The following is a 17,836-nucleotide window of genomic DNA, read 5'->3' on the forward strand; positions in this document are numbered from 1 at the left end:
CCAACCTTGAATCTTGGGACTCCCTAGGGCTGCTTTTGTTAGAAGGTCTGTGCTTTTCCTTGGTAAAGTAAAAATTATTGAATGCAAGATTATGCTTAAAGGGGGGGTAGTATGATTTGGGGAAAAAACCTAAAGATTTCTTGGTGCACAGTAAGACTGCCAGTTCAACATAGGAATGTAATACGGTATGGCATGTTGAGAGCATCATTTCATTAGTGATTGCATTAGTGTATTCATGCTTAGTGGGTTTACATGATTACAAAAACATGTGAAGTGCTGAGTTAATGTCAGGCTCCTCTCTTTCAGTATAAGACCTGGGTCTCTGAAGAGAATTGCACACATTAGTCAGCTCACTTTAAATAATAAAAAAAACCACCCCAAAAAAACCCCAACTAAATGAAAAACAATTTTTTAGTACCTGAACTATTTTTTCACACTTGATAGCTGGCAAGACGGGCATTGTTGTTTGTTATGTTGTATTGTAATTGTGTATAAACATGCTTATATTTCTAGAAGAAACTAAGTCCATAGGAATGGAGTACCTAAGCCTGGGAGATAAACTTGTTGAAGATGGCTGTATTCATATAATTTCACTGGGTTCCAAAGCACTGATGATACAAGTCTGGGCAGACTTGAACACCGGAGCATTCATATTTCGGTATGGTGTATTGGTCCAAAAGCAGTCTTGTGAACATGTGTATTGTTACTTCCAGTAGCAGCTTGCAGAGAACCAATTTCTATAGTAGAGTAATCTTGCACACTGATGGCAACATCAAGTTTATTGCACACAGATCTATAGGATTACTTGCTTAAAATGTTAGTGTCTGGTCTTGCATGTTTCATGTCATATATAAATAATTGCCCAAAGTAAGATGCAAGATCAGTCATAAGCATAATGTAATGCAAGGTAGCAGTTCAAGTATTAATGAAATGACACAATAAGTGTGTGAAGATAAGCAAAAGCTTTTGTAGCTGTAGATTTTCACACCTTAGGTGTCAAAATTGCTGTTACTTAATACTTACCACGGCAATCTTGGTCTTAATCATCTGAACACATTTTAGCCCTAATTCAGTTCTCATAAGTAATGCATCCTTAGAATGGGTCTAAAGCCGCAAATTTAGAACCCTTTATTTCACAGCATTCAAAGCACCTGCATTTTTTTCAATAAACTGAACTTAACTTGTCTGTAAACCAGAGATAATATTCTTATCTTAAATGTAAGCAGATGCGTGCAAACAGGTTAAGTAAGTTGAAACTGTAAAGTGAGGATTTTCCTAGCTTATGTTGGGCACTCTAAATATAGCATTGTGATAAGATTAAAAAAAAATTGTGTGAAAGTTAAGGAATGCAGTCTCACAGTAACTGAGGCCAAAAAATTCCAGATTTGGGGCTTAAAATGCAAATTTGGAAACAAACACACACACTTGTTTTTCCTTTTCTGTTGTTTTCATAGTATGTGCATGGATCCAAACGATGAGATGAAAGCTGGTCTGCTGGCACAGGCTGAATCTCCAGAGAATGTTTTCCATGTGGGCAGGTGGCAGCATTTGGCAATAACATATCTGCAGCAGCCAGAAGGCAAGAAAAATATCCATGGAAAGCTCTCACTGTGGGTTTCTGGTCAGAGGTAAAGTATACATTAGTTGCACTTAGATATTTGTCTTCTTAAAAAGATGTTCTCTGATAGGAAAACATCTGCACTATTCTGGTGCAAGCTGAAGTTATGGCTGAGTATTCTTCTGGGGGTAAGAGAGGGGTGGGGTGTCTTACAATGCTAGGAATTCCCTAGGAATATCCAGAATGATCTTGATTGCTCTGAGAATCTTCAGTTCCTAACACAGACCAATGCGGACATCAATGTTTTTCTTCATCATGAATAAGTGAAAGACTACACAATTTTGAGTAAGATCCAAAAAAAAGCTATGGCATGAAGTTAGCAGTAGGCTTAATGTCTTCTAGTTAAGAATCTGAATTAAGGAGGTATATTTCAGGTACTGGCAATATCGTTGAAAGTAGGAATGAAGAGGAGGTGGAGAATGTAGTCATTTTGCTCCACTGAGAGTAATGGAGAGGCGAGGAGTTAAAAAAGAAAAAAATAAAAAAAATACCACAAACTTCAGACAAGCTCTTAAATGGAAGTGGGAAGTATTACTTTTTCCCCTAAAAATTTAAGGTCCGTGCTCCTAAATGAGATACCTGACGCTAGGTTGGGTGTGCCTGCATCTGCATGAAATATTGGTTAAAGAAAAAGGAATTTATTAAATATCACAGTTTTTATCCTTTCTTCCTACACTTCAGACTATGAAGACTTTCTTTGTGTCCCAAATATGAAGCAGGTAGTCAAAAGGCTATCTTGTAAAACTGTTCGATGTATCACAAAAATTCTTTACTATTCCTCTAGAATTTGGTCAGTAAACAAGCAACATTATTAAAGACATTCTTAAAAATGTATCTAGGAAAAAAGCTGTTGCATGGGTTTTTCTTCCTGCAGTTAAACCTGGCATTGTAAAGTATAACACTTGTTTCACTTTGTTCTTGAACTACATGGAGTTAACTTTTAAATTTTAATTCCCCCCCCCTCATTGTTCAGTCTGCATGCTGATATGCAGTAAAGTCCAAATATGGAGATATAGAGGAAACTAAAAATACTACGATGTTCTGCTCGTGTGCAGTTAATGAGGTCACTCTATATATAGAGTTAGTTGCCAATTTGCTAATGGTTAGGCTCTTCCAGGAAGCTTCAGATGACCTTTACAGTCCAATTGGTCTGTTTATGTAAATGCATATAAGGTTAATTGGATGCTTTCTGAAAGCATCAGGCGTTTTGCCTGTGGCTGTACAGCACGCTAACTCTGGCAACGTTCCCTGGTATACGCAAATCCTCAATATGATATTTTCCAGCATATGTGAAGCACAGTTTTCATGATGTGCGTTAGCATATTCAAAGGCCTTGACTTTTTAGGAATAGTAGAAATTCTTGAAAAATTGTGATATTTTGTAAGTGCGTATAGTGTTATGCACAGTTTCTTCTTTGAGGTCAGAAGGAAAGAGGAAGGAAATTCAGACCTAGAAAATCTTGCCTGTATGGCAAGCCCAGCTGGGACTGTGTTCCTCTGTTCTGTGCAGTATTTGAATACATACATCATTATACCTTAGATAGCAACTATGATCACTTCTTAATATTTAAACTTGTTTCTTTATATGTATTTTTAGGAAATGTGAGATTAATTTAGATTACGCACTACCAAGGAAATCAAGCTTATCATCTGACAGTAATAAAACATTTTGTATGATTGGACATTGTACATCATCTCAAGAAGAATTGCTTCGATTGTCGGGTAGATGGGATCTTGGAAATCTGCTTCTATTTAATGGTACTTCTGTATGCTTTTTACTTGAATAAGTCTTTCCTCTTTCCTCTCCAAGATCAAAGGCTTTATTTGATATTTTTTTAACATGCCAAGCTTTTTCAGTAAAAGCAAAAATACATTCTTTACCAGTGTGACATATCAGGGAGAAAGCAGGAAAATATTTCAGTATTGGGTACTTCCTAATGTGTCCTTCTGCCACTATTCTCTTGCTTTCTTTTTAGTGCGTAGTTGGTAAATCCAGAATTCCATGTTTCTTTAAATTTCTTTAATTAATACCTTGGGGTAGGGGATGGAGAGATGGTGGTACTTGCTCTGTGTCTTTTTCGTAAAGCACTTAGGCTCTCCTAATGGAAAATTGATTTCTCTTACCTGCTTCTAAACTATTAGTTTCAAATTACTTAAAGCATATTAAAAAGTGAACAAAATCTGAACCACCAAATACTGAGTTATGCTTATTTCTGAAACTGTTGATGTTGCTTTGGGGTTCTCTTAGAGGTATAATTCTCCTTCCTTCTTGGAAAGTTTTGTCCAGGACTTCTGGGTCTTGGCTTAGTGCTGAAGGCTGTAATCCTGCTGGTCGTCATCTGGCATTTCTTCATGTGTGGTGGCCCAGTCAGCACTGCTACACAAGTGAAATCAGTTTGCCAGGGTGTGTGGTGTGTGCAGGTGTTGTGTGTGTAGATATAGTGTATCTGTGTGGGCCACAGGTGAGATGCTTGTCATAAATGTAAGCTCCACCTGGTGAATCTGCATGGTCTGATTGTTGTGTGGCTCCAGCCAGCATAATTGATATATCCAGAGAGCACTGAATTTACTGCTATACAGTTGTCATGCACTCGTACATCACAGACTTGGGCCCTTCTTGGATGCCTCTTCTGAATTTGCATTCTCACAAACAGATGACCTGAGATGTGCTGTACAGAAAGGGGAGGGATGTCCATCTGGCCTTCTACTTCCTGCGTATTTTTATTTTCCTCCCTGTCAGTCGTAGTGAGCTTTTATTGTTGTTGCATTCTTCTCAGTTGCTCTACCCAACTCTCCGTGATATTGTAGCATGTTGTTGCTATCTGTAATCTTGCTATGCTTTGAAAACTTTGAGGAGGCTTGGATAGATGACTCTTCAATGTAAAAAACTGTAATAGATTATTCAGAGCTGTTGGTCCTCAGTTCATGCAGATCATTTTCCTGACTTGGTTTCAGTTGCCTTTGCCACTGAATTGATCTGGTCTGTGATGTGTCAGAAGTCACTGATCTACCGTAGCTAATAGCAAGCATTGGACTGTACTGATTGGTCTTCTTCAGCAGGGCCTACAAAAAAACAGCCAGTGATCTTCGTTGTAAAGTCTCTGATGCAGCCAATGTATGAATTTTGTTTTATTGTATACTGAAGAGTTAACAGCTGCTTTTCCGGATTTTAGGTGCAAAGATTGGACCGGAGGAAGCATTTTACTTGTACACATGTGGGCCAGACTTCACGTCTGTAATGCCTTGTAAATATGGCAAAACATTGACTGATTGCTCTAAGTACATAAGTAAAGAGATTCTACAATGTGAACAAATTAAGGAGCTCTTCATGGCAAAAAAGGAGGTGGATGTTGGGCCTTTAATTGTAAGTTTCTACTTAAAAATGGTTTTTAATATCTTAGAACTGATTAAGAAACTGGGAACACATTTCCTGCTGTCTCCCAAAGTGCTTCGCTTTCTCAAAGCAGGCAGGAGCAAATCCAATTCTCATTAAAGTCACTGCAGGGTTCTTCCCAGTTATTTCAATGGCAGTTGAACTCCACACAGGGTGGCCATTTCATCTTGCTTTAGGTTCGATCCTGACAACACGTAGATGTTCCAGCATCTATAATACTGCATATTTAATCTATAAGATAAGCAGGCACCTCCAAATGCCCTAGGATGAATATGTAGCTCTTCTCTTCATTAGTGTGAAGGAAGCCAAGGAGAGCTTAGTTAACGTTTAACATTAAAACTGACAGGAGAGAAGAAAGGAGGATTTATCTGGCTTTAACAGGAGGCAAGACTTCATCCCAATTCTTTGAGGGTTTTGAGGGAGCAAGTTTGCATCAAGTTTTGCTGAAAAGTAATTTTCCATTTGGCAGATCTTAGCTTTTCTCATCTTTCCTGACTAAAACAGCCATGACAGGTGCAGGTGTAAATATAGTTACACTAGAAAAAGAATAAAATAAAACTTTCTTATCAGTGGAGCATGCTATATTTGGCAATTGCCTTCATGCACTTGTAATTCCTGCTGTATAAATTGTTTCCACTAGGGGGATTTTTCTGATCTTGTTCTACAGCAGCTCCGTAGCTGTTGGCAAAGGGTCTTTCTGTCTGGATGTGATCCTTGTAAACAACAGTACTAAATTTTGAATAGGTTAAGAAGGAATGAATGGAATAAGTAAAAAGCCTAACGAAATCAGTCATGCAACTTTTAAGCTTATTTTGCCTCACAAAACACTAAGTAACCAGAGAGAACTATGTGCTCAAGTGATGAATTCACCTCTGCGCTTTTGCGTAGAATGCAAGTGCCTTAAATGTAATTATTTGTCTATTTTAAATAACCTCACAAATATGACCATTTTACATTTTCTGTGAACATGAGTCGGTTACTTTCCATAGGAGCTTTGGTTTTGGTCTAAGTCTCTTCATCAGTAATGAAAAAACTTCTATTAAGATCCTTTTATAGCAAAGCTGATTAAAGGCTAGATGTGAAACAAAAAACTGGAGAAATTTTGAAAATAAATAGCAGGTAACTTTCTATTTTGGGCTCGCCACTTTAGAATGGGAAGCAATTTGCCCAATACCTCTGTATGCTCATTTTCTTTTAAATTTGTCAGTAACTGTGTTTTTATGCAAAATAGTTGTAATTCTTCTTCTGGTGATAAGAGGAGTATCCTTGGTGGATTTTTTTAGCTTTCTCTGCTGTAGCTATTGTGTACATTTGTGGAAATTTAGGAATCTTGTTGCTGCTTAGTGCACATGCATCCACTCGAAACTTAGAGTATGCTAATGGTAAAGTAGAAATGAACTGCCAAAGTTGCTGCTACTTGCTGTTACGTGGCTTTTGTGTGTGGCTTTTTGTGTTCTGGGGTGTTGGTTTTTTTTAACTTTCTCAAAAAAAATAAAATTATAAACTTCTCTTGTTTCAGGAGAGTCTTGCTGTTGTTTATACTACATGCTGCCCTGGTCAGTACACCATATATGAACCTGTTATTAGACTGAAAGGTCAAGTGAAAACTGTACCTTCTCAGAGACCTTTCAGTTCGAAAGAAGTTCAGAGCAATGTATTGGACTCACATCACCTGAAAACTCTTCAGCCTGTTGAATATAAAACTCTTCAGGGCATACTACATGAAATTGGAGGAACTGGTGCATTTGTTTTCCTCTTTGCTAGGGTAAGGGGGCTGGAGGAGGAGGGTGCGTGTATGTAATCTCCCCTATAAAATTTTCCTTGGATCTTGGGTAGAAAATCACATATTCAGCTGTCTTGCTTTAGTCTGCATGTGATTTCTTTTTTCTTAAAGAAAATTTGTGGAAAATACCTGTGGCATAACGCAGACTGCATCATGCAGGTTGTCTTAAGTTGGAAACTTAATTTTAATTCTATAATGTAATGTTTTTATAATATTGCTAGTATGTAAAATGCGGTGTTACGTTTGGATTTTAGAGAAGCTTCTAACTGACAAAAGAGATTATTTTTAAGAGTGTTGTAGAACTGATAGTATTTTTTGGTCTCTGATTTTTAAAGGCACTTAAACTAATTGCATATCTTTAACACTTTAAACAGAGGATATTCACAGTGCAAGTATGAGTACATGTAAAACTACATAGTGTGCAGAGCTTTAATTTTATCTAACAAATTGTGAGAGCTTTTTTCAGATAACTGTTCAACTGTGTTCAAAGGCTAAGAAAAATTGTCATTTCAAAAACATTAAGGCTATGAGCCTTACTACTTAACTGTGACCTTTACACGGAGGCTAATATTTGTGCTAGGAGTCCCTGAAGTACTACAGTTAATTCAAAATACTAATGTAGACCTAAAAGTTGTTTGTTTTATATGCCTCTGGTAATGGTAGTGTTCTTAAAGGTTCGTGGAGAGTAACCAATGCACATTAGACTACAGACAACCAGATGTTCAGATTTCTGGTTATGAAGACACTGCCTGCTGTAATTTTAACATTGATAGTCAAATCTGAGGAGAAAATCCTTGTTCATGTTATTTTATTGTGCAAATTCATGCTAAGTATGTGCTACAGATCCTACTGTAGACTCATCTGCATCAGTAAAGCAAGCAAACAATACATCAGCTGCCAGACAATACAAGTATACTTGTGTATAACTGTAAGTACAGCAGAATTAATGGGTATGCAGCAAGGGAACCTATAGGAACTGAAATTCTATTAATGTGAGACTTCTTTCTTGTACATTTTTGGTAAAAATACTATTTGCTCTTCCTTGGGATTCAAGAATTGTAGGAATCAAAGAGTGAAGAATGGTCCATGGTCTTCATCTATCAAATTGCTTGTCTCTTTATGGACAAAATAAAAGTTTAATGTTTGACATATCCAGGTAGAGATAGTCTAGAGCTTCAGAAACTTTAACTTAAAGCTTTCCTTAAAAGTTTATGAAACATACTTTTCCAGGGCAAATAACAGCATTTATTCTTATTAGTGGCTTATGTATTTCATGACCTCGTGGCTTTGTAGTATAGCAACAATAAATTGATGCTTAAATTTTATGTAGAACAGGTGGGTTTTTTCCTTAAAAAGGGATTCTTGTAATAGGACTTGTATTTTCTTAGCAGATCATAACTTACCACAGTAGGAATTATTACTTCAAATATAATATTTGAATGTATACACGTAGACAAAAATGAAGGTCAGGTACATAACCTCAAAATCCTTAAAACAGATTTAATCCAGAAGTTATGATTTAAGATTGCAACAAGGCATTTTTAAGACTTTCTTCTAAATGTTTCTCACTTGAACTATTTTATTAAATTTGCCTTTTCTTCAGGTTGTAGAGATTAGCAGCTGTGAAGACACTCAAGCTTTAGCACTACAACTTATATTATCTTTAACGAAATACAATCAACAGAGAATACAGGAGATGGACAACTGTAATGGTTATTCTATGATTCATCGAGTGTTGATAAAACCAAAATGCATTGTTGGATTTTGCATTCTGAAGGTAGAGTGGTCTTTAAACCTGATATTTTGTTCAATGTTAGTGCAAATTTATAAACTTCTTAATTCTACATTTGAAGCTGTCTTCACAAAGGTGGAACAGTGGTTTGAAGCAAGTTCGGTCTGGGAATGTTTTGCCTTGAACTAGAAACTCCTGATAGGTAAGGGGAGAAAAAGGAAGTGTTGAAAGACCCTGATTTCGGAGGAGAAGCGGGGGATCACGAAAAGCAATTTTGTTTCTCTGAGCAAAGATCTTTAAACTTAAACTCATAAGCAATTAATAAAAATATTTGAGTGCACTTAAATTTTTTTTTTTAATTTTGTACTGGCGTTATAAGAATTAAGCCCTTTAAATGCCTTCAGTGGGGTTACTAACTATTTTCAAAGTTTACCAGGTAGATACATACCTTCCCTATCAAGAGTTTGATGTATCTTTAAAGACTTTTTTGATAAATTGGATAGGACAACTGTACTGCTTGTGCTTATGACATTCAAAAAAATTTTCCCCCTCTTTAAGACCCTCCTTGAAGGATGCTGCAGTGATGAAATTCTCTATGTAAATGAAAATGGGCAATTCATGCTTGACACAGATTCTTCTGCAGTTATCCAAGATGTTCAATTGTTAGAAAAGCTGCTGCTTGACTGGAAGATATGGTCTAAAGCAAAGGTAATTACTTTCATTTTGGAAAGATTTTAAGTCTAAAAGTCACTCTTTTAAAAAAAGGCAATAAAATATTATGAGGTCTGAAATTAATTTCTCCAGTTAGATGTCAGTAAGTATTAAAATTTTCTAAAATTAATGGTCCTTATTTTCCTCTGAATAGCTAGTAGTAGCATCAAGCTCCCATGATCAATGATACAGGTAGCCTTAGTGTATTAAATTCTGTAAATGTAATATATGTAAATGACTTCTTATTGAATGGATTAATTCTATAGGGAATTTATGACTGAGGAAGGCCTGCTTCCCTCTGGAATTAAACTGTTGAAAATAACCATCCAGTGTTAATATAGCAAAGAGTATACAAAACTAGTTTTAAACAATAAATAACTTTTTGTAGCTTAATCATTAAAATATGCTTAATTTCGTATGAGCATAGCTTTTCTGATAGTTTTTAGTTCTTACCTGACCATTTGCAGTCATTCAGTCTTTTTCTTAGGTGCAAAACTAACTTGACTTGATTATGTTCCTAAACTGTTTAGTTCTTTTTATTCTCAGTGTGTAGACTCAGAAATGTAATTTTGAAGCCATGTTCCTGTTTTGTTTTGTTTTTTTCAGCAAGGTGTTTGGGAAACTCTATTAGCAGCTCTAGAAATCCTTATCAGAGCTAACCATCACCAACAGATGTTTAACATTAAACAGCTGTTGAAAGCGCAAGTGGTACATCACTTCCTGTTAACTTGTCAGGTTCTGCAGGTACTTTCTCTCTGAAATCCTACTTGGTGCTTGGTGAATACTCAGTTTTACTTGGGATGGTGGGGGGAGCAGGCAAAGAGACTAAATACTATGGGGAGGAAAAAAAACCTACTTCAGTAGACTGTCCTCTGTGCTTCCAGACCACTTTCATCTTCTTCAACAGGCATTGTTACTATAAACTCGTATAGTTCCCTACTGGGTGCTCTATTTACTGCTGGACAGGGCAAGACAGAAAGGACAAGAGATTTTTAACCATCTGGTACGATTTGAAAACCTGGGCACTAGGTTACTTGCACAACCCCTACATGAGTAGGAGCTGAAATGATCTGTGCCCCTTTTAAAAAGAGGGTCTGGGCTGTCTCTTACTAATTCAAGTCTTCATTACTGAAAAACAAAGATACTTGTGCAGGTAGCAGAAACTGTCTATCCTGTATTTCACTGAAGCTAATAGGGCAACCGGCCTGTAGCACTCAGTCTAAGCACTCCTCTCAACATTTTGATCCAGTAGTAGCTTCCTCCATGTCTAAAAAGGACTTTGGGGAAGTGCTTCAGCCCTTTGATAGACATTTCTTAGGAACATGATTTTGAAATGGTTTCCTGCTTATAGTACGTACCTGTTTGTTGAAAATATGTAGTGCAATTGCTTTTTTTCTACATTGTATTTTCTGTCTTACATTCCTCTTTATTCTGAGTTTCTCAGTCTAACACGTGAAATGCATTTATTGCTTTTCCCTCTTAATGATTTTTTAATGGCTTATAATCACTTTCATTGCTGTAAATTTTGAATTTCTTCATTTTTATGTGATATTCCTTACTTTTGGCACTTGTTTGTGGTATAGTTAACTTCTAACATTGCATATTAATGCAAATGCCTAGATACAGAACACTGCATAGTATTTTCTGTTTTGCACATGAGTACAAACACTAATGTACACTCCTCCTGGGGGAACAAATAATTTCTTAGTTTAAAAAAAACTATTCAAATTGTCCAGCAATGATTTGGCAATTTGTGGGGGAATGATGGAATGGAAGATAAAGCTATATGAACCATTCTCTTCGAAAACCTCACTTAACTTCATTTAGTATTCTCATACAGCAGTCTCAGTTAAGGTGCTTGGGTACCAAAAAGAGTTGAAATTTAGAGAAGTTAAAAACCATACTCGCCATACTCACATTACAGGGAGGTCTCCCACAAGTTTCTGAAGTCCTGTTCTAAAATCATTGTTCAGTTAATAGATAGGTTTTTTCAAATAGCCATTTTCAAACTATATAGAATGCTTGATCAAGCAGAAATTATAAATATAATTATCAATGAAATATCAAATGTGTATGTTTATAAAAATGGCTATTGAGGTGGAAATACAGAGGACCCAGTGTGGCACTGTTCAGAAAATTCTTAATATGTTTGAAAACTTAGTATCAGCAACTACTTTAATTTCTCTACAAATATGTAATACAATCACAGTAAACTACACTTTCAACGTCCTAAGGCTCCAGCATTTCAAGTCACAGCAGTACAGTATGCAGATGATGTTCATTTTCTAAAAATAAACTTGCATAATATCCTCAATATTTTGTTTGTGCCTAAGTTTTGAGTGCGCTGGGCTGGAGTAATATTGAGTAGGTACAGTAGCTCCTCTCAAAGTAAAGAATACAGGCTTTATTACTTAGCTTTTTTCTTGTCTGTTCTATCACAGCATGACTATTTTAAAAAAAAAAACCAAACAAACCACAAACCAGACAATTTCTGTCAAATTAAAAATACAAATAACTTACAGTTGTACTTTTCCTTTCTAGGAGCATAAAGAAGGGCACCTTGCATCCCTGCCTCGAGAGGTTTGCAGGTCATTTGTCAAAATAATTGAAGAAGTACTTGGATCTCCCCCAGACCTGGAATTGCTGACACTGGTCTTCAATTTCCTCTTGGCAGTTCACCCTCCCACTAATACATACGTTTGTCACAATCCCACCAACTTCTACTTTTCCCTGCACATAGGTAGATATAGTTTATTTCTGGTTAAATGTGACATAAGATAAAAATCTAGTCATAAATTAATATCTGAAGAAACCCTCTTTCACTCTTACATACTATTCTATGACTATATTCTTTGATTGCTATGTTGTAATAACTATGTATTAAAAAATGATTGAACTGTTGTGACTTACTGTAAACTACTTCTACTTTACTATTGAGAGACATTATACTAAGCTTTGTTTGCTAGGCTTACTTGGAGAACTTTCTTCTGTCTACAGCCATAGATAATCTCTCTGGTGGTTGTCTTTAACTTTCTTTAAGGTTTGATGCTGCTAAATGGAGTTCATAGCATTAGCTGCCCGTGTGGACACATTTGCCTGTGGGCAAACCTTAGAGGAAAAACGTTTAGAAATGTGTATATAGGCCTGTCTCCATATCTACTTTCTTGTTTCTTGTTCCTGAATTCCCAGAAAAATAAAAGTCCTGAGGACCATTTTTAGCAAATGATCAGTTTCACTCCAAGATGTTATTGGCAGGCACCATCAGCGCATTGCATACAAGTTACTGAAAGTACCTATGTGCTTTGAGGGATGCAGATCTAGGACAACAGCTGTCTTTAATATATCTGTACTGTGATGATCACTTTGGCAAAATGAGTGATAAGAGCTTTAAAAATTCTTTCTTGTTCTTTTAAAAAATGATGTATAGCAGATGTACAGTTCATGCTTTAATAGTAGCATTGTACAATCTTAACCATAACTTATGTAAACATGGAAAGCATCATCTGAGTTTGATGCTTTTCTCCTCTTGCAGATTCCTTGTGTACCTCCAGTTTTAGTCATCAGTTTCAAAGGCGATACAGTTGTGTTTATCTGTATCTGTCCTCTAATACTAATATATACAATTCTAAGTAAGAGTAGAATGTACTTTTTGATACTTTGCACCTTATTAGATGAATCTGCTCGAGAACAGTCACCTGGTTTTGACATGGCAAAAAGTAATTACTGCTTGTATGCCTGCAGGGACCATATTTAAATATAGTTACTTTTGAACATGATATTTTCAGTGTTCTGAAGTAAATTTTACAGATATATCACTAAAACGAAAAATTACTCTCAAATGCTTTTTCTGATTCTCGTGAGTCGAGCACTTCTCATTAGCCTCCAGTGATCAGCTTGAAATATAACCTGGCTACTATGAGTCTAAATATATCAAGAATGCAAACTTAAAAAGCTTTTATGGAACTCTTCTCCTTTTGTTTCTAGATGGCAAAATTTTTCAGGAGAAAGTTGAATCACTTATGTACCTGAGAAATTCCAGCAGTGGTGGGAAGTCAATAGACAGTTCTGCATTTGTGATTACAACTCCAACTGGATTTACAGCTTTACCACTGGAAGGTAAAACAATGCTGAAAAAACAAGGACATTAAGACACACTCGTTTTGCAAATGACCAGAGTTACTTAAAGAGTAACTTAGAGTTACTCTTCCACAGATATTTTTCACAAAGCTCCCCTTGCCCCTTGAAGCTTGATGCCTGAACAGCAGAGTAAGGAGGATTGAATTGAACATGCTACCAAAACTTCTCTTCATTGTCAAGTTGAGGCAAATTGCCACATTGATTGCTCAGGCAGTGATGTGGGCCAAACAGCTGAACAATTTCATTTGCTAAACGGACTTACTAGAGATGTATGAGAATGCCTTAATTAGGCAATAGGTGAAATAGTGAGCCATAAGCAGCTATCCGATCTGTGCAAAAAGGATTAAGCTGATACTTTTCTTTATTTGTGCATAATTCTTAACATCCATCTAAATATAGTATTAAAGTATTGGCATTTAGTTATACTGCAGGTCCACTTACTGTTCCTACATGATAGAGGATGGGAAAGTATATCTTATAAAGAACAACTTATATACCTTGGTTATATAAGTTAAAAATGAATAGAATTATGCCGTTAAATAAAATATGCAGTGATTTGTTATAAAAATTGAAGTAAAGCTTTAGTGCAAAATCGTTGGTGAATAGTATTTACATGTCCACTGAAACATGTTGGTAGATTGGACCTCTTCCACAAGAGCTCCAAATGCAGCAACCTGCTCTATTTGACCCTGCTTTGAGCAAGGAGGTTGGGCTAGACAATCTCCAGAGGTGCCTTCCACCCTCAGTGGTGGTTCCATGATTCTGTACAAATTCCCACTGAGGGTTAGTTGGGAGGTTCGTAATGTAAATCCAGAAACTCCAGTATATATGCAAAAATTATTTTTCATTTTGTGTCTCAGATTTGTGACTTGCTACGTATATGGCTGTGTAATAGCTTACTATCTCTACTTGATAGGCCAAATCTGAGCTATGCCTGGTGTTGAATCAGTTATACCACATAAAATTAGCCTGGGTCATCACTGTGTTAAATGTATGTGGAGCGTAACATCGACAGAAAAGCTTGTTTCTGGTGTAAAATGAATACTAAAGATATCCTTATTTCTCTAGAGAACACTTCCAAGGCTAGCGTGCAGCAGAAGATAAGCTCTCAGGCACCTAAAAGGCTTTGCAAAAGCTTACCAGCATCTCCTAATTCCTCACCTCAAGTTCATCGAAGAAGGCTAACTGAAAGAATGGGAAGGAGCATTGATGACCTGCAGATTATTGGCAAGCCTGACCACATTGATTTCCAGGGTAAAACTGGCTTTGTAGGAAGTTCTGAAACCATAAAGAGAGTACAAGAAGAACTCTTTCTTAGCAGCTGTGAATCTGCAAAAACAGTTTGTGACTCAGAGTTAACATCTGCTGAAACGTTTGAAGATATTGCAAAAGAAGAGTTATCTGAAAACACATTTGAGAGTAAAGAAGTAGATACGGACCTGAAATGTAATGAAGGTGGTGGTGCTGCAGCTGAGCCATTGCTACGTCGTCCAGACAATCTGAAAGGATTGCCTTCATTTCAGAAAAGTCAGAGTAATTTTGCAGGGTTGGGCTTAGCGTTTTCTGTTCATGGAGGATCATCAGCCATTGCTCGCTGGCCAAGCTTTGCTGACAAAAGTATACTTCCTGAAGACTGGGAGGGTCTTGCTTTTTCTTCAGCTAATGAGAATACCCAAAAAACATCTGAAAGCCCTGATGACAGGTAAGCAGATAAACAAAATAATAAATTAGCAGTAGCTCAGTTATATGAACTTTAATTTCACAGTCCTTGGTCTTGACGACTATTCTATAAAAATTAGAAGCCTGAAAATTGAGGGAATGTTTTCAATGGCTGTCGTAAACCAATTCATTAAGCTTTTAGTCTAGAATTGCATTGGTTCAATTTTTGCATTTTTAATATAGCAAACTTAAAAATCAGGAATTTTGCTATTTACAGTAAGCTTGGGAACTTATTATGCTAACTCACAAAAAATTCTCAAGCACGGTGTTCTGGTGAGATTATCTTTTTGCTTTCTGCCATCCAAAATTAAAATGTTAATGAAGAGTGGTAACAGGAGTATTGGAGAAACATTTGCCAGAGTTCTTCCTCTTCCTGCCCCCCAAGAGTGGCTAACAACTTTGTATTTTTAATGTTTCTTGTTGTAGACAAACTGTGGTAAAACATATTGTTCTGTTTTCAGATGTACAGAAGACTGTCTTGTGCTTATCTGTTGTGGATTATATGATCTCTTGCGTGGAGTTCTCCTAATCCTACCAGATATCATGCTAGAAGATGTGATGGACAAACTTATCCAACCTGATTATCTTATAGTTCTTGTGAACCACCCATCTCCTCTCATACAACAAGGAGTCATTAAAGTAGGCCTATATAAAATGCTTTCAGCTAAAATGTTGTGAGCTAGCGTAGTTAACATGTTGGAAACATAAAGCTTTGTTAATACTTCTTATTTTGTATTCTTCAATTTTCCAGACTTCTGAGTTTTAAGATATGCTTCTACCCCCACAAATTTAAAAAAAAAAAAAACCAAAACAACACAAACATAGAATCTTTCAATACATAGTCTATGATATAAGCCAGAGGCCTTAAGACCATATGACAGCATTACTGATGTAAATGGAAGCAACAATGCAGAAAGTTGGTGACCTTCTCTTCCATTTTAAACACATGATGCACTACATTAAATTAAGGTGCAAGCAAAGTTTTGACTTCTAACACTGTTGACTTTCAGTTATTCTGGAGAGTCATCCTACATATTTGTGGCCTTGAACATTTGAGGCTTCAAAATGTCTTCAGAGATTTCTATAGTGTTGACAAGGACAATGTTCCTGGATGGTGACGTTATGTAGATGAAAAGTCCTTGAGTAGACTTGTATTTTAATTTGAAGAAGAATAAGATTATATGGCTTCATTAAAAAAATGATCCAAAAAATCATATGTGCACTTGCATACACACTGAAGTGCAGGATTTAACAAGTATTAAAAGTTTGGATGTATTTATGTATGCATTCTATAACTGTTATGTTTGTGATTTCACCTCCCCCAAACTTGACTGGAAAACCTAAGAGTCTTCAGGTTAAAAGGATAGGTCAGCTGTTGGTTGTAACAAGGGCAGCGTAGGTTGCAGTTGCAATAATGCAATTGATGTTTTTAATCTGGAATTTTAAATTTTTCATTTCAAACTGTTCAAATCACAGACAATAACTTAGCTTTCAAGGGAGTTATATTAAATGTTTAAATCTTACATTGTAATTATGCATTTATTTTTAGCTGTTGGATGCATATTTCAACAGAGCAAGGAGGGAGCAGAAGGAGAAATTCTTAAAGAATCGTGGCTTCTCCTTGCTAGCCAACCAGCTGTACCTTCACCAGGGGACTCAGGAAGTTATAGAGTGCTTTTTGGAAATGCTCTTTGGACGCTCTGTTGGCTTGGATGAAGAGTAAGAAAGATTTAATCCTTTTAATTTTTGTGTCCTGTAACTTAATACTTGAACTACAAGCATCACACTTCGGAGGCAAGGATGTGATAGGTTTATAATTCCTATTCTCTTCCTAGTAGTCAACAATTATAAAAAAAAACAAACTTCAAAACTGTTTTGAAATGTTTTGCTTGTAGCTTTAACATTTAAATGCATTAAACTTCTTATGACTATTGTATGGCCCTTAAGCTGTTTGTAAGCAACTTCATCTGATAGGTGCTATCAACTGGGATCTTCTAAACCCTTACTGTTTCTGAGGGCCTCAGAGGCCTTTGCACTTTAAATGTCCTGTAATCAGTTTAACTCTTCCTGTTCTTTCTGATCCTACATGAAACTCTGATTTATATCCTCAGAAGTTTTTAGTAGTCACTAGACTTCTGATACTGGGTTTTGGTAGGTGATTAAGGAAAAAGCTTGATGCCCCTGCTGCCTCCCTGGCATGTCCCCAAATTTTAATCCGTATTTCCTTTAGGGAAAATCCCACAGATACACCGTTTCCTTGAACCAAAGAGCCACCTCATATTGACAGGAAAGGAGATTACCTTTTAGCAGAAAATAATCTAAGTAAATGATATTTTTTAGAATTAGTCTGACTACTTAATGATTGTACAGGGAGAACATGCATCTAAGTGTAGTCAGCAGCGCAAAAATCTTGCAAAAAGCTCCTTGGCAGGATTTGTAGCCAAGTTATTTCTGCCTGTTGGCCTGATCTTCACACCCCCCCGCCCCACCCCAAAAATATTCCTGTTTAACTGCAAACCTTTAACCGGGCTGCTTAACAGTTCTTTGCGTTGGGTTTAGTTATTTCCTTGGGATTGAATATGGGGCTGGAAAGGTGATTCTAATGACTCAGGCTTTTAGGATTGTATATAATAGTCATGTGATGGGCTGATAATCTTAAAATAGCAATCCAGTTTCTTCATGCACAAGTAATACAAGGTCTGAAGCACTGGTCTGACTTCTATGATTGCAATAAGCCAGCAGC

The 17,836-nt window shown here is 36.5% G+C and overlaps 1 protein-coding gene across 2 annotated transcripts in view; it reads left to right on the top strand.

Moving 5' to 3' along the window:
* Window positions 1-17,836, top strand: part of LYST (lysosomal trafficking regulator) — an 86,109-nt gene that overhangs the window by 38,429 nt on the left and 29,844 nt on the right. For both annotated transcript variants that reach the window (XM_063328985.1, XM_063328986.1), the window contains exons 13-25: window positions 514-658; window positions 1,455-1,628; window positions 3,215-3,375; window positions 4,791-4,981; window positions 6,531-6,776; window positions 8,398-8,571; window positions 9,085-9,234; window positions 9,844-9,981; window positions 11,779-11,977; window positions 13,222-13,353; window positions 14,443-15,076; window positions 15,555-15,732; window positions 16,643-16,812. In XM_063328985.1, the coding sequence (XP_063185055.1) occupies window positions 514-658; window positions 1,455-1,628; window positions 3,215-3,375; window positions 4,791-4,981; window positions 6,531-6,776; window positions 8,398-8,571; window positions 9,085-9,234; window positions 9,844-9,981; window positions 11,779-11,977; window positions 13,222-13,353; window positions 14,443-15,076; window positions 15,555-15,732; window positions 16,643-16,812 (2,692 nt within the window). The remainder of the gene's footprint in view (window positions 1-513; window positions 659-1,454; window positions 1,629-3,214; window positions 3,376-4,790; window positions 4,982-6,530; window positions 6,777-8,397; window positions 8,572-9,084; window positions 9,235-9,843; window positions 9,982-11,778; window positions 11,978-13,221; window positions 13,354-14,442; window positions 15,077-15,554; window positions 15,733-16,642; window positions 16,813-17,836) is intronic.

Source organism: Chroicocephalus ridibundus, chromosome 3 (genome assembly GCF_963924245.1).
Source record: "Chroicocephalus ridibundus chromosome 3, bChrRid1.1, whole genome shotgun sequence".
NCBI lineage: Eukaryota > Metazoa > Chordata > Aves > Charadriiformes > Laridae > Chroicocephalus > Chroicocephalus ridibundus.